The following is a 26,275-nucleotide window of genomic DNA, read 5'->3' as shown; positions in this document are numbered from 1 at the left end:
ACACACGATTTCCTGAATATGAGGAAATGAGTGAGCCACATGCAGAGAGCCTTTTAACACATTATCAGTCAGCGTTGAGCTGCAGGCCACAGATTCTTATCTTTATGTGGTGTTGGTTCAACAGTTAAGGACATATATTGTGTGACAGCTATGTGGTTTATTTGACAACTGTTTTTCACGCAGTGTAGAAAAGTGTCGAGAATGATTTAGATTAGAGATAGACCGATATGGTTTTTTCAGGGCCGATACCGATACCGATTATTAGTAGTCAAGGAGGCCGATAACCGATATTTGAAGCTGATATTCATTTGCAGTAAAAGTGAAAATATTGGAGTCAAAATTTTGAATAATACAAACTCCAACACTTAACTTTGTTTAAATGCCTTTAAGCATATGCATCAGAGCCAAAATAACCCAGTTTTGAATTGATCTCTTATCGGCCGTCGGATTAAAAAAAAAAAATCGTATCGATGCCGATATGCTTCAAAATGCCGAATATCGGCGCCGATAATCAGTCTATCCCTAATTTAGATAATTTCTCCACACCAGTCACCAAATACGTCAGGAACATTTTAATTTCTTATACATAACTTAAGAAAAACACTACTCTTGTTAAGAACTTTTATAATTGATCAGAAAATTAAAAGAGAAAACAAAACATTTATGGCTTCGTTCATCCTTCCGTTGACAAAGTCAATACACACAACTGCACAGACGCCACGGTAATTCACATTTTAGCTTTAGACATGACACGACACAATGTGATGCAATACAATATGACATGGTTTGATGCGATACAATACGATATGGTGCGATAAGTGCAATATGAACCACTAAGTATGGTGCGATACGTTAGGATGCAACATGACAAGGCATGACACCATATGTTCAGTGCGATACAGCGCAATGTAATACAACACCACTTGATATGATACAATACGATACGTTATGATACAGTAGAATATGATACGATACAACACAACAAGGCACGGAACAATATGGTGTAGGGCTGGGCATTTCCAGTAATCTTAATATTCAAGTAATCTAACGACCTTATGAACGAGTAATCGAGTGCTCGCAAATTATATATATATTTTTTACCGTTGACAAAAAAACCACGTCTGCAACAGTCGGCTATATGCCTGTAAGACAACATTACTATTACACGTTTACATTAATGTAAATAAATTGCCAACAATGGAAAGCAAGTGCAATTTCAAAAGCATTGAACGACCTGAACAGCTTCAACTTCAATTAACGCTGTACCAACAGTCCGCAGTCAAACGTCACAGCGGTAGCGGACTGTGTGGACTTCTGTTCTGTGCTGCTTCACACGTAACTCACATGTTGTCCACTCCTGTAGCTGCTGTCCAGCATGATGGTGGCGTGTACTCTTGGCTCAACAAACGCCATCAGCTCATGAAGCCTTCTCCTTCCACAGCACTCAGTGGGAGCATATCTGCAGTCACCATGTTCGTTATTAGCAGGCTAAGCTTCTCTGCTCTGGTATCATCACAGCGACGTGTGCTAACAGGGCTATGATGTGATGCGAGGCTGCCTGTTGTCTGTCTCTGCTGGCTTCTCCTTTAAGTGCTTTAAGTGCGTGTGGTGAAGCATCGAAGTAGTATTTCTATGATCTACAAGTGTAGCACCACATATCTCACACAGCACGTCATCATTGCCTTTTTTATCAGAGTACTTCCAGACACGACTTTTCCTGCTCACGGCTGAGTTTAACTACTTTAGTCGGAAACAAGACACGCAGGTGCGCGAGTAGTGTAACGTTACTCGAATAATGACGTCAACGAGTACTTGAGTATTCGTCCCCATCCCTAATATGGTCAATACGACACAACACAATATGATACGATACAGGGCGAAGGCACGATATGATACAATATGGTCAGTATGATACGATACAATACAACAGGATCAATTATGATATGACATGTGATGATGCAATGTTATCCTAGCCGTCTCCATAGCAGCAGTATTTCAAAATAACAATAAACAACATGTTAATAAATTAGCAAACAGTTACCACAACCCAAATTGCACAAGTTCCTAATAATGCATCACAGTGATACATGACAGGAGTTCTTCTTTATTAAACGGACTGTAACATATGAAAATGATATGATACTCTATATTCAGTATAGAAGGGCAAATAAGATGAGCGTAGGGACAGTTGTTTTCACTTTGGGCCCAGGTGTTGGACGGTGGACGGCCCTCTTGACAATCACAAATGTAAAAGCGACTCTCACATAGATTGATGTCTTTGGACTTTCACAATGACAAGAAAAGACAGATTGATTTTCTTGGTGTTGTCCTTAAAGATCAATGTGGAGACAGTCGTCATCGCAGAAAAGGGAAGGAGAGGTTATCGACTCGCCAAACGGCGGTCAGCGAGGAGACGTCGGACAGTTCCCACATCCTCTCTCTGCTTCCTCAGACGAGTCTGTCTAGGAGAGTAATGCAGTTACTAGTCGAGGATCAGATTACTGAATGAATGGAGAAGACAGGTCAGACACTCGATGACAAAAGAGTGAAAGTTTTCAGCCGTTTCTGATTTCCTGTTTTGAAAAACTTTGAAGTGATTTCGTCGTCTGAGGTTTTCTGCTGATATCAGCAGGCAGGAACATCCTCTTTTCTGAGCTGCCCTTTGGCATCGTTCTTAGGGCCGATAAGAGGAAATGGTTGCTGGAGAAAGCAGGAGTAACACACGCTATCAGTCTTTAGTTGGACTTTGCCTTTAATAATGCTTAAATAGTTCCCTGTAATTCCGTGTTAGGGTCGAGAGTAGGGAAAAGAAGTCTCGAGGACTTCTTGATGTTTTCGATCACACATCACTCTCCCTCGTGTGTTTTTCTCCAGCCATCGATCTCACATCATCCCGTGATAGAGTCCGTTAAGGCCGAGGCGTCGATAACCTTCAAGCAGACACGACTGGCCGAGTAAATCCCCATAAAACCGCAGGAAATTAAACGACTACAATAGCAACGCTGACCTATTCAGCCCGGGCTCGGCGCCAGCGGACGCTTCAGCTGAAGGATTTGACGCTGCAGACAGAAAGGGTCTTTCAGGGTCGTGTTCGGTGTTTACCTGCTGCAATCCTGCAAACGGGATGTGTCTCCTCTAAGGGCAGTTTGACCCAGATAGTGTTTGTTTCCTCATCCTTAAATCTCCAGAGAATCACCGGATCATGCATGCCCAGAATCAGTTTCATGTCCCCCTCCCAAAGTGTGTTTCATTCTAAGTGGATCTTTTACTTTCATTTGTCAACACTGTTTTCAATACGACCCCCGAGGAGTTGATTTATTTAACACAACAAGCAAATTCCTCGCTGGTTAGATATGTGGTGTGAAAATTTCCTTCAGATGTTCTGGTTGTCTCCGGGGAGCGGCTCAGTGCAGCTGCAAATCATCTGACATACTTGGCGGCTTCAGTTTGGCAACTTGATTGATTGTTCGTCTTTCCTTTGAATCGCACACGAGCTGCAAACAGCACGCGAGTGTCGGGGACGTTCTGGACGAGCACACATTTTATTTTTACCGACTTACAAATTCAGCCGTACTTATCGGAGACGAGCGTGCGGCAGAAGAAATGCAGCTGAACGATGCGTAAGCTGCTTGTGTGCAGTCGACACATGATACAATATCTACGATACGATATCTACGATATCTACGATACGATATATACGATACGATATGTACGATATGATATGTACGATACAATATCTACGATACAATATCTACGACACGATATCTATTGAAATGAGCGTATTAGCTATTAGGGGTGGGGATCGCAGGGTAACTCACGATACGATACAATACGTGACCCACGGTAACGATAATATCACGATACAGTGATTTTGCGATATTTGATGTCATATCATGATATATCACGATATCTGATAAACTTCTTGGCCAGTTCATTTCGTTCGCCCTCATTCATGTCACAAGCATCACCGCGAGGAGTCACGACGTCGTGACGTGGAGAACCAAAATCTGTTTCGAGCGCCGTATATCTGTAAATTAAATTGTCGATATTTGGCGTCAGCCTAACGATATCTGTCTTGCACAAGTCAGGATGACGATATATCGCCATATCGATATTTTGTCCCACCCCTATTCGCTATCAGTCCTGTGTCTGTAAGCACCAGCTGTTTAGGACTGTTAAGACGATACGCGATACGTGGCCCACAATAACGATAATATCACGATAATTGATATATTGCAATACAATCATATTATGAACAGGAAACACTGCAGTCGGGCGTCAGCTTCACACATTTTGACACAAATTGAGATAAACAATGATGCGGTGACTCAAATTGGCAGGGAGATCCGTTGAGAGCGCTGCATTGTTAAAAAAATGTATATACCGATATTTGGCTCAACATCAGTTGAGATGACGATATATTACGATATCAGTATTCTGTCCCACCTCTAGTGCCAGTGCTTGTAACAAGTAGTCCCCCCGAAATCTAAATGATCTCCAAATGGCTGAAATGTTGTTGTTTTTTGCCTGAAATTGCGAACAAATTGACGCCAATCTTTCCGAGTGACGCTGACTGCTCGCTGCTGCGACCTTGGTGTGAATGCCTGGTCCATGCATCCCAGGCTCCTCCTCCCAGATCAGATGTTTGCATGCGGATGTGCATGTAATATTTTATTTATTTATCACGTTTGCTGCGCTTACGATCATGTTGTATTATATTGAAATTGCGCCGTGAAGCACGACCGTAGCTTTCTTGCTCAATATTGCACCCACTGAAGAATTGATTTCTTCAGCTGTGTACAGCACTGATTGAACAGCCGCATATAATATAAAAATATATATATTTTCAATACTTAATGAGTGAATGTGCGTGCGAGTTCTGACCAAATTTACTGCCAAAGTTAGATTGTCAGTCAAGCAAACATGCGAATGTCCGACTAACGCCATCAGAAGATTCGCTGCCTCTCTGTGGTTTTATCATGTACATATGTAAACATGATGATTATTAAACGTTGGGTGGCGGTCACGGTTGTTTGCAGACTCGGATAAGATTTTAGTTTTCAGTTCCTTCAAAGTGCCGTTGAATCTTTAATAAGAATGATCCAGCTTGATTTGAATCTGTACCTGCGATGTGCATGTGTCACACATGTTTGTGCCTCTCTGAGGATCTTTGTACCAGCTGTGGTTGCTAAGAGATTTATGACTCATCTCCAAAATCCTCCTCTCTTTCACCGCCTCTCATACAATGGTCTAACAGGCCCATCACGACTCGAGAGTCCTGATGGGCCGGTGCCAGCGTGGTCGTCTCTGTATGTGCAGCAGCAGCGGGTCAGGATGCTCAGCGCGCAGACAATGGTCTCTATCAGTGTGTTTTCAGTCCGGTGCGCCGCAGCGCTGAGACAAAGGCCCGGCACAGATGCCTGTATGCATCAGGAGGCTCATGTTAGGTATGCAGACACACATACTCTACACACACACGGCTCTGGTTACAAAGTGGCATGTGATTCGGTTTGATTGAGACTCATTGACACTGTTATCTCACTCTGTATATGTGTGTGTGTCTCTCTCGCACACACACACACACACTCTGGTGCGAACAGGAAGCAGACAAAAGCCCTCTTGTGTGTCGTGCTGGAATGTCTCACGTGGTCTCAAACTGCAGGAGCCAGGGGAGCTCTCGCCTGTAACCGACGACAGGTCACAGTCTGCACTTTGACCTTTGGCCTGATCGGTCTCCGGGCAACACGGCCAAAAGTATTTTTCATAATTGATTAATCACGTCAGTATTTTATGAAAGAGTCTCTGAGTCCCATTGTGAAATCCAGATGGAGACGCAGCATTTACTGGAGTTAACTCTATTTATGCTAGCACATTGCACATTAGCCTTCCAGCTAACGTCACCAGGGTTCCCACGCCTCCTGGAAACACCTGGAAATGGATTAAAATGACCAAATGTTCCTGTAGCCCATCACTCCGTTTGTGTACATAAACCTAGGCGTGTATTTCTGTTTGAACCTTGATGTTGGTCGGATGAGCTGTGCGGTATGACAGGTGGTGTACATAACAGAGGTGTAATAATCCCGCCTGAAGTGGCAGTGTAAACGGGGCTTGAGGCACTTCATCGTGAACCCTGCATCACTGAATAACGGAGCAATACAACTGGGGTTAAATGTGTCAGTACTCGGCGTCAGTGTGTCAGTGCTGTCCTGTATTGTCAAGAAAAACTGCTGCGTTATGTTACTCAGAGACTGCGCCCATTCTCTCTTCAGAATCAGAACAGCGCCGAAAGCTCCGGCTTCAGACGTTAGCGGGGCTGGAGCCAACGGCTCGAACTGATAGGGCTCGGGACCACTGCAGTCCTCCACCACTCTGAAGCGCTCTTCAGGGGACTCTGGAGGGGAGAAGTCCTCCACCTCAAAGAGCTCTCTGTGATATATGTGCCTTGTGACTCGCTCTCCATTTTTCTCTGGCCAGAGGAGGCGCCGTCACTGAGCTGTAGGACACGCCCACCCCCCCTCTCAGCCCCTTGTCCACTTTTTTCTAAATTGTGCAGTTACACTTGAATAATTTCGATCCGTACCCGAGCACACTTGCGGCCGGACTCCGAAGCAGAAGGTGGCGGTAATGCACTTCAAAAACAAGAAGAAGAAGAAGAAGAAGAAGAAGAAGAAGAAGAAGAAGAAGAAGAAGAAGAAGAAGAGAGTCATCAGCTACATAACGTTGTTTGTCACAATGAGAGCAGATGGAGACGTCCGTCTTTATATGCGGTCATTGTGTCGGACTTATACTGCATTCTTTAATGATGTAGTTTGTTTAGCAAAGCAGCGATGTGAGCACCTTTGCATAGATATATTGATCCATTATCAGAGCCCATGTCGTTTCTCTCTGAAAATGTGGGGTCGACTCTGGTGCCGAGATCCCCCTGAACGTCTCCTCCGGATCTTCTTGACTGATTGTTTTAATTTCCTTCCTTTGCTGACCGTAGACTCAACGTGACACCTCTCCACCATGGATATAATCTGCTGATTAATCAGTGTGGAACAAATGAAGAGATTCAGCGCGCCGGGCTCAGGAGCTGCTCGGAGCACCCTCTCCCTGAGCCTTGTGGCACCCTGATGGGTCCAAAGTCCGGCGCGTGGGCGGGTTGGCAGACGGGAGTGGGAGAAGCAGCTCGACTCGTAAAATTGATGGTGTTTGTGCTCTTTTAGTTTCCATCAGCCGCTGTGAAAAACAAGTCACCTTGTAGAGCCTCCTTCTCTCTCTGCTCGAGCTCATTACGCCAAACGAGTCCTCAGGTGCAGAGGGCGGAGCCTCCAGCAGGAAGGGACATGAACTCTCCGTCATGCTGCAGCTGAGGGTGTTTAATCCCCTCAGCTGCTCGCTGTGGAGATCAGGTTTCCATCAAAGGGCGTTAAAATGCCAATCTGCTGTTTTGTTTCCTGTCCAACCTTCAAAGTAAAAGCCTTTCATGTCTTATTCTCTCCTTCTCCTCCGACAGGTTCGACTACAATTAAAGGTGGAGGAGGCGGCGGCGGCAGCAGCAACCACCCCGACTACACCGCGTTCGTCCTGGTGCCCGTGTTCTTCCTCCTGGGCCTGCTCGGGGTCGTCATCTGCCACGTGCTGAAGAGGAAGGGCTACCGGTGCACCACCGAGTCGCAGGATGGAGAGGAGGAGGAGTGCGTGGACGAGGAGGAGAAGGACCCGGAGCTGGGTGGAGGTGAGGACGAGGGAGGCGACTTCAAAAAGTGTGTCATTGTGTTACAGCCAGCTTCATGTGTTTATTACATCTGTCGTGTCGTGAACACACCCGGCACGATTACTCAGCCAGGCTTACGTTAATCTGAGGAGAGATTAGAGAGCAGAGAGGAGGACGTCACGTTCATCCTAAACATATATCAATATATGTATTCATGTTTTTTTCTTTAGTTTTCAAAGATAAGCTCGCCCAACATGCCCATGCCCAAACGCATCCTTCAGGAGCTTCACTGTCAGGACTTGTTTTGTGTTGGAGAAGAGGCCAGGTCGGCTGCCAGTGGCACTCGTAGTTTTCCCAACGACAGCAGGAGACTTTGATGAGTTTAAAGCTGTAGTTCTCAAAAGCGGGTCGCGGAGCTGTTTTCAGTGGGATGTGTGCTTTTATTTTGAAGGACATGAGCTTCCTGTGACGTGCGTGCAGTAGAAGTGTATGTCAGCACTGATTGGGTAACGTTTAAACCGTAGCTGCCTTTATGTCGCACTCCTTTAGTTTATTCCTGTGGACAAAAGGCTGCTAATCACATGAATCATAAAGGGAATATTTTCCTCACGCTGTTACCTGCTGGTCAGGTAGCCGCCTCAGGTTTCCATTTTCTATGAAGTAAATGTGAGTGGTTGAGAAATGCGGGCCGTGATTCGTCATTAAGGAGGTGGTGATGGATCCTGAGGCTCGAGGCCAGTTGAGCAACACTGGTTTAAACCCACTTCTGTCATCACTTCCTGCCATAACTAAACAAAGGGAACATGCAGTACGTACACTGGAGTTTATTATCGCTGTAATCACGTGAGATTAAAAACAGTAACGCTACGTTAAGCGTCGCCGTCGTTGTTTCGTGCTTTGTTACACCTTGTGCGTGTAAAGGCAACGACATGTCGCCCGTGTCTCCGTGAACAACCTTCATAAAGAAAAATGAACACTTGGATGTAAATCAGCAGGATAAGAACTATAATGACAGAAACCATGTTTGACTCATGTCCCATCTGTTAACATGGAGGAGGCGGGGCTTATGACCTACACTGCAGCCAGTCAGCAGGGGGCGATAGAGAGGGTTTGGCTTCACTTGTAGGGAGCTGTCATGTCGGCCATCTTTTTATACAGTCTGTGCTCTGTACCTGTCTCAGTAACGTCGCGAGCTGTCCGTATCTCCGCGCGCAGTATAAACTCCGCCTCCACGCGTGGTCACATGTCGGTCTGCTGTGTAGTTCACATATTTCACTGATGAGCTGTGGACGAGCATCGGGCTTTATGATCAAACAAAGTTTCATGTCACGTCCAGGGTTGCCAGGTCAGCGGTTTTCCAGCTGAATTGGGCAACTTCTGAAGTGCAGCAAGGCCCTGTGTGTTTGCACACTGCGCACAGCCCACGCCACAAATCCGTGTATGTTTGGAATGTTTAATTCCAAAGTATAATGTATAATGTATTTATCATTTTATTTTATGATGCTTTCTTCTTTAGATAAGCTCGCCCAACTTGCCCGATTTAACGCTCTGGGCAGCGAACGCATCCTTCAGAAGCTTCACTGTCAGAACTTGTTTTGTGTTGGAGAAGAGGCCGGGTAAGAATAATGATTGCAACTACAATCCAGTTCCAGGCTGCCAGTGGCACTCGTAGTTTTCCAACAACAGCAGGAGACTTCGCATTTATTTTGAAGGACATGAGCTTCCTGTGACGTGCGTGCAGTAGAAGTGTATGTCAGCACTGATTGGGTAACGTTCTTTAAACGTGATGAGGCCGACCGTAGCTGCCTTCATGTCGCACGACCCGAGGCCTGCACCGCGGCCCGGGGCTTGGGACCAACTGATTTAGAGTCATCTAAACTACCTTCATAACCAGCGACAAACTGCTCACAGGAGCTTTAAAATAAAACATGTTGATCACAAACAATATCCCCGATCACATGTTGCTGTCCTGAGACGAGCCTGCACCCACCCTGAGGTGGAACGTCGTTAAATGAGAATGTGAAGGATTAGAGCCGCTCCACCTCGCCTCCCTCTCCGCCTCAGCAGCACATGATTTAAAGAAATTCCAGCGACGTTAAACATTAACAAACGTTCACTATCAGGCCGAACTCTCTGCTGTTAGTCACACTGTGGTTCTGGACATGCAGAAGACGACACTTTGTCTGGAGTTGTTTCTAAACAGTGTGCACACCGTTCTCCACTTCAAGGTCGACCATCACGCGGTAACCTCCCTCACTGCTCCCACCTGCCCTCCAGTGCTCACACACTCGCACCACATTCCTGAGCCTGATGAGCTTGGTGTCGCCGCGTCCCGAAGGAGTAAAAATCTGATGAATCGAATGAGTCTTCACGGCCTTATCTTGGCTGTACTCCTCCATCGTCTCCGTCTTTTCAAGGAGTGTCGACCAGTAGAAACGAGGAGGACGTTTCTCATTCACACTCATGTTCTGACTCAACCAGCGGTGCGTTATGTAACGTGTAACTCCACTTTCATTTCCCCTGGCTGCTCATGATAACTGCAGGTCATGCCTGATGGCTATGAGCGTTTGGTTGTTTCCCTCCTCCAGAGTCATTGTCGCGTGTGGACGAGAAATATCTGGCATCAGGCGTGGGAAGTGTCTCTGCTGTTTCCCACGTTCACCAAAGCCCCTCCGTTATTAACTCATTTGTTAAGAGCAGTTGAATAAACACAGTTTGAGCTCCCTGCGTCCTCCTGAGCGCGTTGGGGTTTTTCCCCCTGCCTGTCTCCGTGAAGGCCCAACCCTTTCTCTCTCACATGTGGAAACAAAAGAGCAGACAGAAAATAAAACATTGCTTGTGTGTTCTCGCGCGCTCGCTCGTTCGGTCCATCCGTGCCTCTCTTGTTACGCAATGATCAGGTTTCCTCTTTTCTTCTGGACTTATATAAGTGGGGAGCAGCTGCCTTTTACGTCGTCCACATCACGACGTCCTAGAAAGCTGAAAGGATGTTGTATTCATCCAAAATAATGGAGGGAATTGAGAAAGCGATCAACAGGAAGCTGTAGGAAGTGCCTCATAAGGGCGTGTGCAGTGTGTGAGGGGTCATATCCAGCTCTTGTGTTTTCTCAGTTTTAAAGCTCATTAACGTGGATCTGTGCGCATATTAATCACCTGTTAAGAAGAAGTATATAAAGCTTTATATGTTGACCGCTGGCAGATGTGAACGAGCCTTTAAAGCTGCTGCAGTTATCAGCAAACATCACAGTTCTCCGTCGCCCCTCACGTCGGTTTTAGCATCTTTTAGCTAATTGTTTTTCTTTAAAGGATAACTTCAGGATCTTTCAACCTGGACCCTATATGTGTTTGTGTGTAAGTGACTAGTGGAGACGACAATCAGTCCAGTATTCAGGGAGGAGCACCGGCCGGCAGCCACGACATGAGATACAATGTAACTAAACGGGGCACCGCGCATACGCCGATATACAGCCACTAAAGGCGCTTGTTTCTGCTGCTCAGATCGTTACAATAAGTGTCTGACAACACTGTGGCAGCCATGCTACTTTACCTTACGCTCTCTGTAACCAAGTCTCGACCACGGAGAAGTCTCGCGCGAGGCCATAGTTGTTGTAGGAAGAAGGAGAGAGGAGTGAGAGAAGACGAAGAGGGCGAGAGGATCTTCAGCCATGACAGTCTTTTAGAAAGCACTGAGCGACGCTTTCTGTACTCCAACACAACAAACGGCACTTCTCCCTCTTCGTCTTCGTCTTCTCTCACTCCTCTCTCCTTCCTGCAACAACTACGGCCTCACGCGGGATTTCAGCGCGAGACTTCTCCGTGAGCGAGACTTGGTTACAGACAAACAGTTACATTGTATCTCATGTCGCGGCTGCCGGCCGGTGCTCCCTGAATACTGGATCGATTTCAATAATTGTTGTCTCCACGAGTCACTTACACACACACACACACATAAAATAGGGTCTAGGCTGAAAAATCCCAAAGTTATCCTTTAAGACTCCAACCCAAAAAAAATTGAATCTTTATCTATTCTGAAAGCCAATATCCGGGACTTTCTCTAACCTCATATCAGAATGTATTAACATCAATATATTCTCAGGTGATGGGCTGAACAAATGTAACTCTTATCATATTAAACTTCCTGCCGCAGGTAAACAGTCAAACTGTCATGGAGTTGTCACCTTTAGAAGTTAAATTAGATTTATTGATTGCATGTTTAGCATTTTTGGCCCTTAAGGCTATCCGTAGTTTGCTTTCCCTGTTTCCCTGTTGGTGTTTGCTGGCACTCTTCTGTTTAGAGTTGAAGTATTTTTGTCTTTGTCGTAACATGTATTATTTTCTGCAGAAGCGTACCGCTCAGAACACGTGAGGACTTTGTAAAGCAGTAACAGAAGTGTTTCCTGTTTGTGTTTCAGACCTGAACGACACCTTCAGCGACAACAACGACACGGTGGGACAGATCGTCCACTACATCATGAAGAACGAAGGTGAGTCTCAGACGTACTAACCCTCAAATACAGACCTGAACATAACTGATGACTACTTCCTGTTTGTGTTTGTTGTTTCTAAGAAGCTGTTTTTTATCATGAAACTGTAAATATATTTCAACATGTGTTCGGCAGCTCTCCATCTGGCACTCCTTTATGGTGTTGACAGGTACAGTGTTAGTGTGCAGGCTGTTCAGGAAGGAAGTGTGTGTTGGTTTATGTGTCGCAGCGGAGGTGTGTGTGAGTGCAGGAACGAGGATTCGGAGGAAGTTCACCTCCAGGACAAAGTGTCGAGTGTTTCCTCGCCGTCTGTGACGTCGGCCGTGATACAGAACGCGACAGAAATCATTCAAAGTTTTTCTTTGATCTGATTCCTTTGAGTGAAACACGGCAGGTCTGTGGTTCAGGATGATCCGGGGTTAATTAAGGAAGTTAATAGTTTAACTTGTGTTCTGTAAATTGTCGGTGAAGAAGAGGGAGAGAGGAGGGAGAGTGTAGCACAGACATTATCCTGAGACGAGGAAAGAGGTCGTCAGAGATGAAGTTATACTTCTGTAATGTTTGCTGTTCTCCACGTCAGCTGTTTAGGAAAAACTGGGCTCTGCGTCTCATTTATTTTAAGAGGCACAAGGACAGAAAACCCTGACTCAAGCTCAGCTTGTGGCCGTCAGCCACTTTAGTTACGACCGAACACAGAGAAGAAGCTGAGAGTCCTCGCTGCTGCTGCTGGGACAAACTCTGCTGTTTGCTTGGTGTCGTCCCCCCCCTCTCTCTTTTCACTCGTCTCCTGTCGCACTCTCAGCGATCAGGAGGAAACATCCAGATGAAGAACAGGTGAAGACTTTGACAGAGTCACTCACCATGTTGTAAATAAATGACCTCTTAGTTTGGTTTGATTTAACTTTGATTTAACTTTGCAAAACAACATTTAAATAAATAAAAGTTTTCTAGCCTTAGTCATGACACAAATGTGAGTGGTTAGCGCTGGCGGCGCACAGCCAGAAGGTTCCTGGTCTGAATCCCGGTTCAGACACAGGGCGCCTTTCTGTGTGGAGTATGTCGTCTCTGTGCATGCGTGGCTTCCCCCCACCTACTCCGGCTTCCTCTCTTGGTTACGGAGCGTCTTTGAATGCACACAACTTCACTTTAAACATAATGAACTTAAGCTCAGACGAGTTACTACAACAACAGACAGGTGTTGGCATGTTGATCTATTAAAAGGCATGCTTATGTTTAAATAAATATCACAGCTCGGTCGGAGCGCTGAGCATCCGTTCTGCTGTAACCTAATTATTTGTGTTTATTTTGGGAGGTGTGAAAAGACTTGTTTATGTTTAAATATCTTTGCAAGTAAGTCTGTCTCTCGTTGTGTTGTGGTGCCCTCTTGTGGACATGTTGTGCAACAATAGAATTTGGAATAGTTCGAAGAGTGTTTGAGGAATAATCGAGCGGCATTTTTGCACTTCCTCCTCCTCCACTTCGTCCAAAGATGTTAGGTTCATCGGTAACTAAAGTAGGTGTGGGTGCGAGCGTGAAACGTTGTGTGTCAGCACTGTGACTGACTGATGATCAGTCCCGGGTGTGACCCCGCCTCTCGCCCAATCACAGCTGGGATAGACTCCAGCCCGCCTGCAGTACAGATTATGGATGGATGGATTGTTTCCCGACAAAAACAGTTGTGTGGCGTCAGTTGACTTTTTTTTGCCTTCTTACTCTCTAACTTTACTTTGTGGAGGACTTATCTTGACAAATGAAACCTGTTGAACTAACTATTGATCCGTAGACCCTCCTTATCTCCGGATGTCTTAACATGTGACACTTGAACGCAGCACCGCGCTGCCTTCATGTCTCCCTGAAGAGGTGAACTCTGCGATGACTCATTCTACACTCGGGAGCAGCAGTATTTGCAGAGTTGGAGTCCCTCAGCTGTGAGTCATCCTCACAGGGTCGGTCTGCTGACATGGCGTGCAGCAGGACTCCTTACTCTAAATAAGACCTCCGTACAGAAACACAACGGTCTGTGTCAGCAGCAAACTATATAAAACCTCTATTTACTGGCAGAAAAAGATGCTTCCTGTTTTTATAGAAACAATGAAGTGGAACACAGGAAGTGATGAGTTTGTGTATAAATACATGTAAACAGCTGCGTGCCAGCTACGAGTGGCAGCAGTGTGTATTATGAATGAGCAAACACTGCCCTCTGCAGATCGTTTCACGGTAACACACAGTCAGACGTGTTCTAAAACAAACATCTCTCCTGCTGCTTTGAAAGAGATTAAACATCAGGTGGAGGATCTGCCTGTGTCTGAAGTTATAAAGGTGTGTAAAAGGTCTTCAGACCATATTGTATTTTGTTTTTTAAAGACTGTAGTAGCACATTACGACACCAAAACAACTGTTCATATTTTCCTGGAGTGGAGTTTTATTGTAGCTGCGTGGCGACATGTTTGCGGTGTCATGTGATCTACATTTGTTTGCCTATAACAAATCGATGTTCTTTTAAAAGAGGTGTTTAAAGCTCCTGTGAGGAGTTTTTCACTGGTGATGAAACAGACTGAAATTAATTCTGATGTCTCTATATGAGCTACAAAAACAAACCAGACCATCAGAGACAAGATTGATTATTTCTATATAGTTATTTTTAATGTCTGAACCTGTCGGTGGGGGGGGTAGGTGTCAGACGAAGAGATTAACTGCACGCTGCCTTTGTTTACATTTTCCTGGCCAAACATTATACTACAAGTATAATATATCTACAAGTGAGTGAGACATGTGACTGTTGAAGAAAGCAGGATGAGATTTTTTGTTAAAAAACACCACTAAAGCACGAACAGGACAAAATCAGCAAAGAGATACAAGGTACGGCTTTGTCCACAGGGGGCGCCAGAATCAACACAGACTAAAAGTTCCTCACAGGAGCTTTAACAAATAACATTTCCACACTTAAATGTCCTAAAACAACTAGACGCACACATTTATACATTTTGCTGACTTGTTCCTCAGAGCTGTTTCAGTTCGCTAACTTTACTTGCAGCTTATTTTTTGGTAAGAATAAAGCGACGTAACGCATAACAATGTGAACACTTTAATACATCACCTGCTCTTTGAACATGATTCCTGCTGAAGTAAGTGGGCATAGATTTTCACCGGCAGTGCTGGTTGTTTCACAATGAAGACCACAACTCCCATGATTCCACGCGGCTTCTTCACGTCATCAAACTACGTCTTTTGTTGTTGTTTTAATCGTGAGACTCGTAGCAGCAGAAAATACATATTATGTAATTAAATCTTTAAGTTTTCTAAGTTGTTTTTTTGGACAAAGTAAGCAAGAAGACAAAAAAAATAGTTTAGAACTTTAAAGCTGCTGTGAGGAACTTTGTGTCGATGTTGGCGCCCCCTGTGGACAAAGTGGTACCTCTTATTTCTTTGTTGATTTTGTCCCGTACATGTAGAAGTGTTCTTTAACAAAACATATCATCCTGCTTTCTTTGAACACGCAAACATGTCACTCGCTGTGAATCTTGATGAAAGGCTGATTTGGCAGCTCGACGTTAACCGCCTCGTCTGACGCCCACCCAGCAGTGTTAGGCGTCTTTTTTGCTGTTGTAGCTCATTTTGAGGCTTCAGCGTTAATTTCAGTCTGTTTCATAACCAGCTAAAAACTCACAGGAGCTTTAAGTCTCAGCTGATCTCATGTTGATGTGGTTGAAAAGATGCTAAACTGACGTCAACTTTTCTAACAGTGAAAGCTTCTGACTTCAGACCAGTGAGAAAAGCTAGACATACACATATCTGTCGTGTAAACCAACCAAAAATGAAAAAGATGAGTTCAGGTACGGCTCAGAAAACTGAGAGTCTTACATTTATTCAGCCCGTGCCAAATTTCTCAGAGTAGACTTTTACAAATGACTAAGCGAACACGAGTTCATTATACTCCCAAACTACCAAATAAGCAACAGTCATCAGGGAGGTTCTTCTTAACCCGCCTGCGGTGCCTGATGATGATACAAGGGGGATACGGGAAGACAAGGAGGTCAAAGGTTGAGTCAGACATCCTTGTTCCTTATGGTTAAACAAAAATATGCTACATGAGTCATATCCGTGTCTCCCCTTTTTCCCCCTAAAATATGCACTAAGTCCTTTATCCGCTTGCTCATGTGGAAGTCAGTGAATGCATCACGGCCAAGCCTCGGGGAAATGTGTCTCTGGGAGCAAATTATGCAAATCTACGTCTCAGTGTTGATGTCTGACTTCATCTACCCGTGCAGAATTGATGACCTTTAAGTTTTCGGAGTCATATTCTGGAGCTAACGACATTTATTTTGCTTCAGCGTCTCCCTGCGAGGTTGTTGTGTGCCGTGGTTGCATGTGTAAGGAGTTAATCCGTCGCAGCTATCTTCCAATAAGCGCTCTGCTTTTGAAGTCACTGAAGCGTCCCCGTCGCTAATTCCCAACACTTCGTTTATCTCTCTCCCTCTCTCCGCTCCTTTATCTGTAAAAGTCTCTAACTTTCTCTCTCTCTTCCCTTTCAGCAAACTCAGACGCCCTGAAAGCCATGATTCATGAAAACAGCATCGACTCTGACTGGTGAGTGTACTCCTCCCGACCACCAGATGGCGCCATAAGCCTCCATTAAAGCTCGTTGGTGTCACTACAGATTGAAATGAGAGTAGCCAAAGCAGGAAATAAACAGTGAGGACAATCAGGCCACATTTCTCTTCTGATACTTCTCCAGATTGGCAGATCTGATCGAGGGCGAGCAGCCGGGGACTGTTGGAAAAGCCACTGTGCCCTATATGACTGCGTGGTGGGATTATTCAGACATATTGAGCACAGTTATTAGCATGTTTTTAGATTGGCTTCTTAGCCAGAATAAAGAGTAACTAGGACTTGACTTAAAGGGGAGTGTGGGAAGAAACAGTGTCTTTATTCTAATGTATAATGTGGCTGCTCGCATTAAAGAAAATAAAAAACCCCAAAATCCCAAACATGCAGCTTCTAACTCTCAGTATAAAAGTTTCTGATGTCTCTCCCGAACTTTTGAGAATTTCTAAACTTTACTCTGAAATTCATTGAAATGATATTGTTATTAATAATTACTATATTGTTTATATGTCCCTATTTATTGTTTGCCAGCTATTAAAACAACGTGTGGACTGAATTAAACACTGAAACACACATGAAATTATAATAGAATAATGTTAGTTAAGTAGCCACACAGGATTATATACATAGAAAGAGACTTAAACCTCATGTTCCTGTATATTGCTGACTAGAAGTACACTTTTTGTATTGTTTTGAAATAAAAGGCAGCTAGGGACAACCTTTCAACCAGCTCCAGGAGCTAACACTAGCTTAATTCGCTTGCTGGGACTCGTTAGCTTTAGCCTCACTCTTTAAGCAATGTGCTCTGAAGAAAGTTGATATGTTTGTAATTGATTGACACTAGTACAGTATTCCTACACTTTTTGTTTTGACTTTTAATGTAAAAAAAGGCAGCTAGGGACAACCTTTCAACCAGCTCCAAGTGCTAACACTAGCTTAATTCGCTTGCTGGGACTCGTTAGCTTTAGCCTCACTCTTTAAGCAATGTGCCCTGAAGAAAGTTGATAAGTTTATGATTAAGTTATGGATTGTGGTCTCTTGTAGCATGTTGTCCTGTATATTGCTGACAAATGTACAATGTACAAAAGAAGTCAGAACCTTTCAGCTGACTCTGTGAGCTAACACGTGCTTAATTAGCTCGCTGGGACTAGCTTGGATTAGCTCTAGCCTCACTCTTTAAGCAATGTTCCCTAAAGAAAGTCTATATATTATAATTAAGACCCTGTTTTTTGTTTTTTTAAATGCTACATAAAAAGTTAAACGGTCAACCAGCTCCAGGAGCTAACACTAGCTTATTTTGCTTGCTGGGACCCGTTAGCTTAAGCCTCACTCTTTAAGCAATGTGCTCTGAAGAAAGTTGATATGTTTGTAATTGATTGACACTAGTACAGTATTCCTACACTTTTTGTTTTGACTTTTAATGTAAAAAAAGGCAGCTAGGGACAACCTTTCAACCAGCTCCAAGTGCTAACACTAGCTTAATTAGCTCGCCTAACCTGTCAGCTTTAGCCACACTCTTTAAGCAATGTGCCCTAAAGAAAGTTCATATGTTTATGATCAAGTTATGGATTGTGGTCTCTTGTAGCATGTTGTCCTGTATATTACTGACAAATGTACAAAATAAGTCAGTTGGGGACAACCTTTCAGCTAACTCTGTGAGCTAACACCTGCTTAATTTGTTCGCTGGGACCTGCTAGCTTTAGTCTCAATGTGCCCTGAAGATAGTTTTTGTCTTTAAAAGAAACACCCTGTTATGTTTTTTTGTTCCATTTTAAAATGCTACATAAAAAGTTTCACCCAACTACAGGAGCTAAAACTAGCTTAATAAGCTAGCTAGCTACAGCTCTGTTGTCATTTCAGACGACTATATCTAACCACAATGTTTATAGTTAGAAATGAGAGGCTACTTTTGTCTTCCCCTTCCCCGGTGTTTGACCCAAACTTTACCATCAAGTTTAAGCGGTTAAGTTTTCCTGTTGCCCCAGTTATGATCTTTTGCTAGCATAAAACCTGAAGGCCTCAACATACATTTCAGTGGGTCACTCTTATTTTGAATCGACCTCGCTTCATAAGAACTGTCGCTGGTGGTTCAAGCTAAGATTAGCCGTCTTCACTGGGCTTTGCTGTGACGTAAGAGCCGAGCGAGTCGGACAGACAGACGGATTGGAGGAGGAGATGTTTGTGACAGAAGACGAGTGCGAGCAAATCGAGTTAGCCGCGTATGTTTTCTCCTCTCTCTCCTGCTGTCATCTCTCTTGTCCTCGCTATGTGTTGTTCAGGGAGGAAAAGGAGGGGAGATAAATGGGGGAGAAATGTTCCCTTTTGTGGATAAACGGCAGGAGTGCACCAAGGATTAGGGTTTGAGGTTTTCTGCTCAGTCACACTGGGCGTCCTGAAGAATCAGCAGAAACATGCGCACATTTCCCCAGCGTCACTTTCATGTGTTTTGCTTTATCAAGTTATTTCCAAACCTCTTTTTTCACATATTTCTCTCCACTTTTTCTTCACTTCTTTTTTTGTACGTTTAGTTGAATGGGCTCTCTGTAGTACTCCCTCTCTCCCTCCCTCTCTCTCTCTGTCGTTCCAGCCAGGTCGGGCAGTCTGCCAGTGGATCACTTAGAGAAGGTGGAACGGGGGGAAGAGGGGTATCAGCGGGGGTAATTTATGGGACACTTAAAGGGGGGAGACAGACAGAGAGACAGGAAAGAAAGAGAGGGAGGCGAAAAAAAAGGAGAGCGGGATGGAGAGTGACTGTAGTGTGGCCAGGCCTCGCTATCTCCCCCTCCAGATTTGGTACTTAGCTCGCCTCAGTGCTGCTCTCCACGTCAGTACTCCTCCTCTCCTCCCGTCCCTCCTCTTTCCACAAGACGCTCTGTTCACATCACTTCATCTCCCCTTTGCCATGCCCGTTTCCCTCCTGTGGGTCCAGATGCCTCTGCTCGTCAGGCGTCCTCACGCTGTACATCAGCATAAAGCACATTCTGTTGAATTTCGTTAAAAAAAACAAACTGGATTATGAATAATTTTGCATCATTTTGTGTCCGTCTTTATTTGAAAAGCACGAAAAATGACATTTCCACTGCAAGAACTTTTAGAGAACATCTGGACCCTGAGTACTGCCTGAAGGAACCAGGAACCAGTGGCCCCAAATTTCCAAGGCCCAGCTCCTGGGTTATAAATTCACAATGATTTTGTGGAGATTGTAGAACCAAACGTCACTGATTGGTCAAACACAAACCAAAACATTTTAATGTTAAAGGGGGGGTATAATGGTAATCTCAAGCTTCATGTTTCACTCTGTAGCCCCTTTTACACCGGCAGTTCAAGGCGTTTCGTCTTCTATGTAGAACGCACGGAGGCGGAACGGTTGAGCAAAGTCGTTCTGTCTCTGAGCGGGCATCGGAGGTAGTAACAGAAGCGAAACAGCGTCTGTGTAAACTGTTGCGCCGCAGGTGTGTGTTTAAAGCACACGCTGTTTGTTTATACCTTCCGCAACGCCGGATGTAGAACGGCAAAGGCGGCATGAGGACGGAGCTTCATTACAGCGCTGAGGCAGTCTGAAACCTGTGGAGTAGCTTAGCATAATTTACAGTTAAAAAACTCTTTGTTTTCTCACACTGGTGCTCTGTGCAGGCCCTCATACAGCCTCTGCCTGAAACGACCCAGTCAGCTCTGTCACTTTAAGAAACCCCGCCCCTTCTGATTGGCCAGCTCTCCTCAGCCTGCTGTAGAAAAAACTGTGTGAAACCTGGTGTTCACGGCATCCTGCAGACGGAGCTGAGGAGCCGGGGGATTACTCCGACATACTTTGACCTACAGATCTGAAACACTGTAACATTATATATATGTCACCAACTAGATTTAGTTGTTGTTTCCTTGTGTATGGAGATCGCCTTGTTAATACTGTCACAGGTTTAATTTCCCTCATCTGTAGTTCTTCAGTTAAACTGCAAACAGGAACGCACGAGAGGGACCGTTAGTTCCTCGTCTGCTTGAGTCTGATTCCCGTGGTTTCATACTTCCTGGAGCTTTGAGGTCAAAATTGGCTTTTAGTTTCAGTAAGGGGAAGTTTTCAGGGCTGGGTACTGTTCAGAATCGATACCACTGGATTGTCTCGGTGCTATATTGGGACGTGTGAACACTGGTTTGAAATGGAAGGCTAGGTGCAGGGTTGCAGGTTATTAGGGAGCTTGTGTTGGGGACCATTTCGTCACTTTCTTGTTATAAAGTATTCTTGCTGGAGTCTGTCTGCAGTCAGCCTCATGCCCTCCACAGTGTCATAAACAGCCTCCCCAGGAGAGGGCGGGATGTTCATGCAGCACCTCACTGCACACAGTGTGGCATGAGGTGTCCACATACTTATGGACACTTACTGCATACATGCCTTCTGCTGACACACATCAAAGAGACGTGCTCGAACTCATTAATGCTGTTTGTCCCTTGACACACACACACACACACACACACACACACACACACACACACACACACACACACTCACTGTATATTAAATGTTGATGTCAGGGGGCTGAAGCACTGTTTACTCCACCTTCGTGTGTAAACACTGCAAAGAGCTGCTCTCCAGGGTCATAAAACATTCACACACACTTCCTCTCAAAAAGGAATGAGTCACCGTAAACACACTTCAAAGAAAAATACTGTAAAAAATGTAGAAAAAAATCTGTTTTATTTATTATAACTGTGTAATAAGCAAGTTATAATATATTAATAACCGTGTAATGACAGAAACACGAGGGTGTACAGTCGTCCATCTTTCTTTCTTCTTACTTTGTTTTCTTCATCTTCAGTCCTCCGCTCACCCCGACCTCCCCCGGCACCCCGACCCCTCCGATGACTCCCGTATCGCCCGGTGCGCCGCCGGGCGCCGCCAAGCACACCTGCAACCACCTGCACACCATCGGCGGCCCGGCCGGCCAGAAGAACATCTGCACGCGCTGCAGCCAGAAGAAATGGCCGCTGATGAGGCGGCCGTCTGCGCGCAAGGCGGAGCAGCGGCGCAGCCACCATGGGGAGGTCACGGTCCTGGCTGTGGGCAGGTGGGCAGGTGTGTGTGAGCGTGTGTGTGTGTGTGTGTGTGTGTGTGTGAGGCGAGAAACAGGAAGATAAAATGTCTTTGAATCAAGGCACAGAGGTAAACATTAACTTTAAATATCCGAAACGGACACATTTAATTACACAGGCGAAGCCTTCCGTGAACTTTGACACCAAGCCAGCGACCGGGAAATCACACAGGTGAACAGTCAGGGTGAACCCTGGGAAAAAAGATGCTTCAGTGGTTATCTCGTGTTTTGAACGATTTCTGTTAAAAATTACACAAACGGGCGACTTTCTCACACACACAGGCCGTGTGATACCTAACAGCTTTCCACCAACGCTGGACGCCGACTTCCAACCTGCCTGTTTTACCTTTACCTGTCCTTTTATCGCTTTTTTTAAATTACTGTAAATCTTCTATTAGTAGCTCAGATTTTATTTGAGTCAGTGCACTGAACCTGCAGATAAAACTCTTGCATAGCAAAGATAGTAAAATGTTTATTGACACCAAATAATAGTACTTCAAATAAATCACTCAGCCTAATCTATGATTACATATCGTTGTGTGGGGGCTCTCTCACATTTTCAACACCTGGTAAGATTTTAGAAACCTTTTAGTGCGGGCCGGGCGTTACAGAAAGTTTTACCGTTTTCTGCTTTTGTCGCTCTCGTCGTCCTCTCTTGGAATTAAGAGTAGGGGTGGAAAAAGACATCGTTAAGGGAATATATCGTCGTCCTGGCTGGCAGATTTCCCTGCGATTTTACACTTCATGACTCCTTCGGTGGAGCTCATGACATGAATGAGGGTGATGTGAATGGAAATTAATTGGCCGAAGAAGTTAATCGTGATATTCTTGTTGTTGCGGACCACCTATCATATCACGAGTTACCCTGCGATTCCCACCATGAATTAAGAGATCCATAAAGTTCTGTGGCTTCTCCTAATTTTTGTTGGGCAAACTTGACAGCTGACGGCGTGAATGTCACAGTGTAAGTGTGACATGTTTCATTTCAGTAAAGATAAAAAACATGTTTTATTTCAAGATTATTTCAAAAGACAACAAAAGTACCGCTTTCCTGCACGTGCGACCTTCTCCTGAAGCGTTTATTTGTCCAAACCGTGCAGCCCACACCCAGCCGTGTAAAGGGACACAGTGTTTCATCAGGATTGTGCTGTTAATCGACTCTTCATAGTAAACGTTTGTCCCTGCGAGGGCAGAAAACGGCAAGCAAATAATTTAAAAGTGCAACATTTGCATATCTATCAGGTTTTATTGCCCGAGCAGTCACAAAGAGACAATAAGTCACTTCATGATTTCCTCATAATTCGGCCTATTTCCTCCTTAACTGTAAAACATTAGCAAACGTATTGAGATGGATTCATTTCCACATTTTCAGTTTATTAAGTGACCCAGTTTCACACCCAGCCTCACGTGGAGTCGTGAAAGGTTGAATACAAACTTTTCTGTTGGCTCGGTTTTGGTCTCCACCAACCTTAAAATGTACGATACATGTACGCAGCAGGATATCATCAAAAATAAGAGTTATGGAGTTTGAAATCAATGCGTGTTTAAGTCTTTTTCTTCAGTTTATTTACCTAATTATCTGTTACATTTGATATGTAAACTGATTCATTTCAAACAGAAGAAAACTGAAACAGTGAGTCCTTTAAAAACTGGATGAAGCCGCCTGATTCCTTCACGAAGTTCTAACTTTAGAGACGTTTCTTCTTCCTAAAAGAACAAAAAAAGTTTAGCTTTTTGTGCAAAACAATTACCAGAAAGTTTAAACATTCTAGTTTGTCACATCAAAACCTCCGTGAAAGAACCAAAAAGTCCAAAACAGTATGATTTGTACTTGATGAGACTTTCGCAGGGTGTGGGATTTCTCGGCTCTTTCACAGTAATTTTTTTGGTCGTTTGTTTGTCTTTTGTTGATCAGAAATGTTGGAATTTAAATTTTGTGTATTATAATTTTTCTCTCAATGAACTTTGCTTTACTATAAAACCTCTTCAAAATAAAAGCCTCCTCTTATTTGGCCATTTAAACGCTTTTAATGTGAAGAAAAGGATTTTATTCCTCCTGTGAATCCCTCGAGCACATGTTAAACCACTCGGACTCCAGCACAGACCCACTTCTAGCATTGAAAACTTTAATTTACAAATATATTTAGGAAGGCTAACGCTTCCCCCGATCTTTAAAGCAACATCTCTCCGGATCGTGCGCAGCCTCGTCTCCGTCACGCAGCGATCGCCCTCCTCACCCTTAACGTCCCGCTGCGAGCCCATTTGGATGCAGAGAGGCGGTTTTCCATTTACAAGCCGTACGCACGGGGTCAGCATGACCTGGATACCAATATTCATTTGCTCATTTAATTAAAGCTGCTGGATTATGTGAGTGTGAGTGTGTGTGTGTGTGTGTGCAGGGGTGGAAGAGAGAGGTGTAAAGTTTGGGTGAGAGGTACCCACTGAGTCACGACTGCATTCATTAAAGGACCATTTCTCTGTTTTTTTAAGACACTGTTTACAAACTATCAGCAACAAACATGTCCAGACTTGTTCTGTTTCATTCTGACCTAGAAAAATATTCCCACCGGGTCCCTTTTTAAAAAGTTATAACCTTTGAACTTTGTGTGTTTTTCATTTTGTTGTAATGACCTGAATCTGCCTCATTTGAGCTGCAGAAACACTTCACACGTTTCCTCTCTTTATTTATCTGTTCTGTTCCCTCTCAGGTTCAGGGTGACAAAGATTGAAAAACCGACACGAGATCGGCGGACTCTGCTAATATCGGACTCCAACGGCAGCGTTCCCGCGTCTCCTACGGAGGCGGAGCCAAAGAGCCGGACCACGTCTGAGTCCCAGCAGGTGTGTAACGTCTTCATCGGTGTCTTCCTGCCGGAAACCTGGATATAAATAAGTGTTCATGCACAGTAATCAATGCATGTGTTCTGGCTTTGATGCATTTAGCGCTGAGTCCTTATTCAGTCAGTTTGTTCACTCTTCCTGTTTGCTAAAAGTCCGAACCAGATCTGAAAATCCGGCTCGGTAATTTGAGAGATCAGAGTCTGTTTGGATTCGACCGAACCGACGTCACAACCGAGTTTGTTTAGGGCGGAGAAACATTTCAGTCATGATTCATACGAGGAAACGCATACAAGGGATCTTTTTCCAGCTTTAGAAAACATTAAACATCCGTGTTTGTGTAATTTCACAGTCAGCTCACACGTTGTCTTTTAGCTCCCTCACATTAACCGTATGAGGTATAACAACGCCTTCCACCTGAGCAAACAAACCCTGTAGCATGGAAGAGCGAATAATGATTATATCCTGGATTGAATCAAGATTATTTCCTCCCCAGCCGGAGCAGACTGACGACCAGGACAAAGAGAAACGATAGACATCAAGGTACGCTGTCACATTTTCATCACTTCCACGTGTGTTCTCCCCTTCTTTATCGTTTGTTTTCAACATTTATATTCCTCATTCTGCAGGTTTCCTAAAAGAGGACAAAGACAACAGCACGTGGACATTCATTAAAAACCCAAACAAGAACTTTTAAACATCAGCAACGGAGGACAAGAAGAGTCTCCGTATTCCAGCTCCACGGGAGCCCACAGTGCTGCTGCTGATGAGGGCGACAGAGGCAGGAGAGACGCGCGGAGTCACACCGGCCAGTTATTTACAACACAAGGAGGACAACACTCCCTTTCCTCCTGTTATACATGTACTATAGTGCCTTGCTCGTGGCGTGAAAGCAGGGCTGACGCTGCTGAACCATGTTGTGTGTACATATGATTTCGTATGTGGTTTCATCTGCCAGATAATTATCAAGCGACATCCAGGAAACCAGTCGAGCCAGTCTGAGATTAAATATTAGGTTGTCGTTCCCAAACAGGAAGCAGGAACAACCTGATGGCAGAACCAGGAAGTAAACCAGGAAGTGGTCGGAAAGAGTGTCCTGTAAGTCGAAACGTGCCTCGTCTTCAGGACGATCGAACGGCTCAGCGTGTCTTCAAATGTGACCTCTTGTGAGGAGGAGAGTGAAGCATTCTGGGACAAAAACAAATTAGCTCCGATATTCAAAGACAAGCTGCTCACTCAGTGTTTCTTCTTCTCCAGCTCTGCTAGGTCCTTCTTCTTTCATTTCCCATGTGTCTTAGAGGCATTACTAAATCTGATAATCTCATTCATTACTCTTTTGTTGCCCTTCTGTGCCTGTAAACATAACATTTGCATATTTTCCAGCTTTCAAAGTGACCTATTTACGCATCCGGGAGTCAAACGGAGTCTTTTACCTCCGTTTTGGTCTCCACCACTCTTAAGCCATACGATAAACTTAAAGCGCAACATCAAGTGAGTTATGGAGTTTAAGATTCCAAAGGCCTTTAAAGGTTTGGGAATTATGTGAAATAATACACACTGTGCATTAT

The 26,275-nt window shown here is 44.5% G+C and overlaps 1 protein-coding gene across 1 annotated transcript in view; it reads left to right on the top strand.

Moving 5' to 3' along the window:
- The window catches only part of rell1 (RELT like 1), a 28,251-nt gene extending 2,707 nt beyond the window's left edge, over positions 1-25,544 (top strand). The window contains exons 2-8 of the mRNA XM_069672637.1: positions 7,499-7,720; positions 12,112-12,183; positions 16,716-16,770; positions 21,597-21,845; positions 24,578-24,710; positions 25,204-25,250; positions 25,337-25,544. Of these exons, the coding sequence (XP_069528738.1) occupies positions 7,499-7,720; positions 12,112-12,183; positions 16,716-16,770; positions 21,597-21,845; positions 24,578-24,710; positions 25,204-25,242 (770 nt within the window). The 3' untranslated portion in view covers positions 25,243-25,250; positions 25,337-25,544. The remainder of the gene's footprint in view (positions 1-7,498; positions 7,721-12,111; positions 12,184-16,715; positions 16,771-21,596; positions 21,846-24,577; positions 24,711-25,203; positions 25,251-25,336) is intronic.
- The last annotated feature ends 731 nt before the right edge of the window (positions 25,545-26,275 follow it).

The sequence above is a fragment of the Semicossyphus pulcher genome, unplaced genomic scaffold (genome assembly GCF_022749685.1).
Source record: "Semicossyphus pulcher isolate SPU_LCO1_2020_fin unplaced genomic scaffold, fSemPul1.0.p SCAF_21, whole genome shotgun sequence".
Lineage (NCBI taxonomy): Eukaryota > Metazoa > Chordata > Actinopteri > Labriformes > Labridae > Semicossyphus > Semicossyphus pulcher.
Note: the sequence above shows the minus strand (reverse complement) of the source record. Positions and strands in the feature narration are given on the sequence as shown.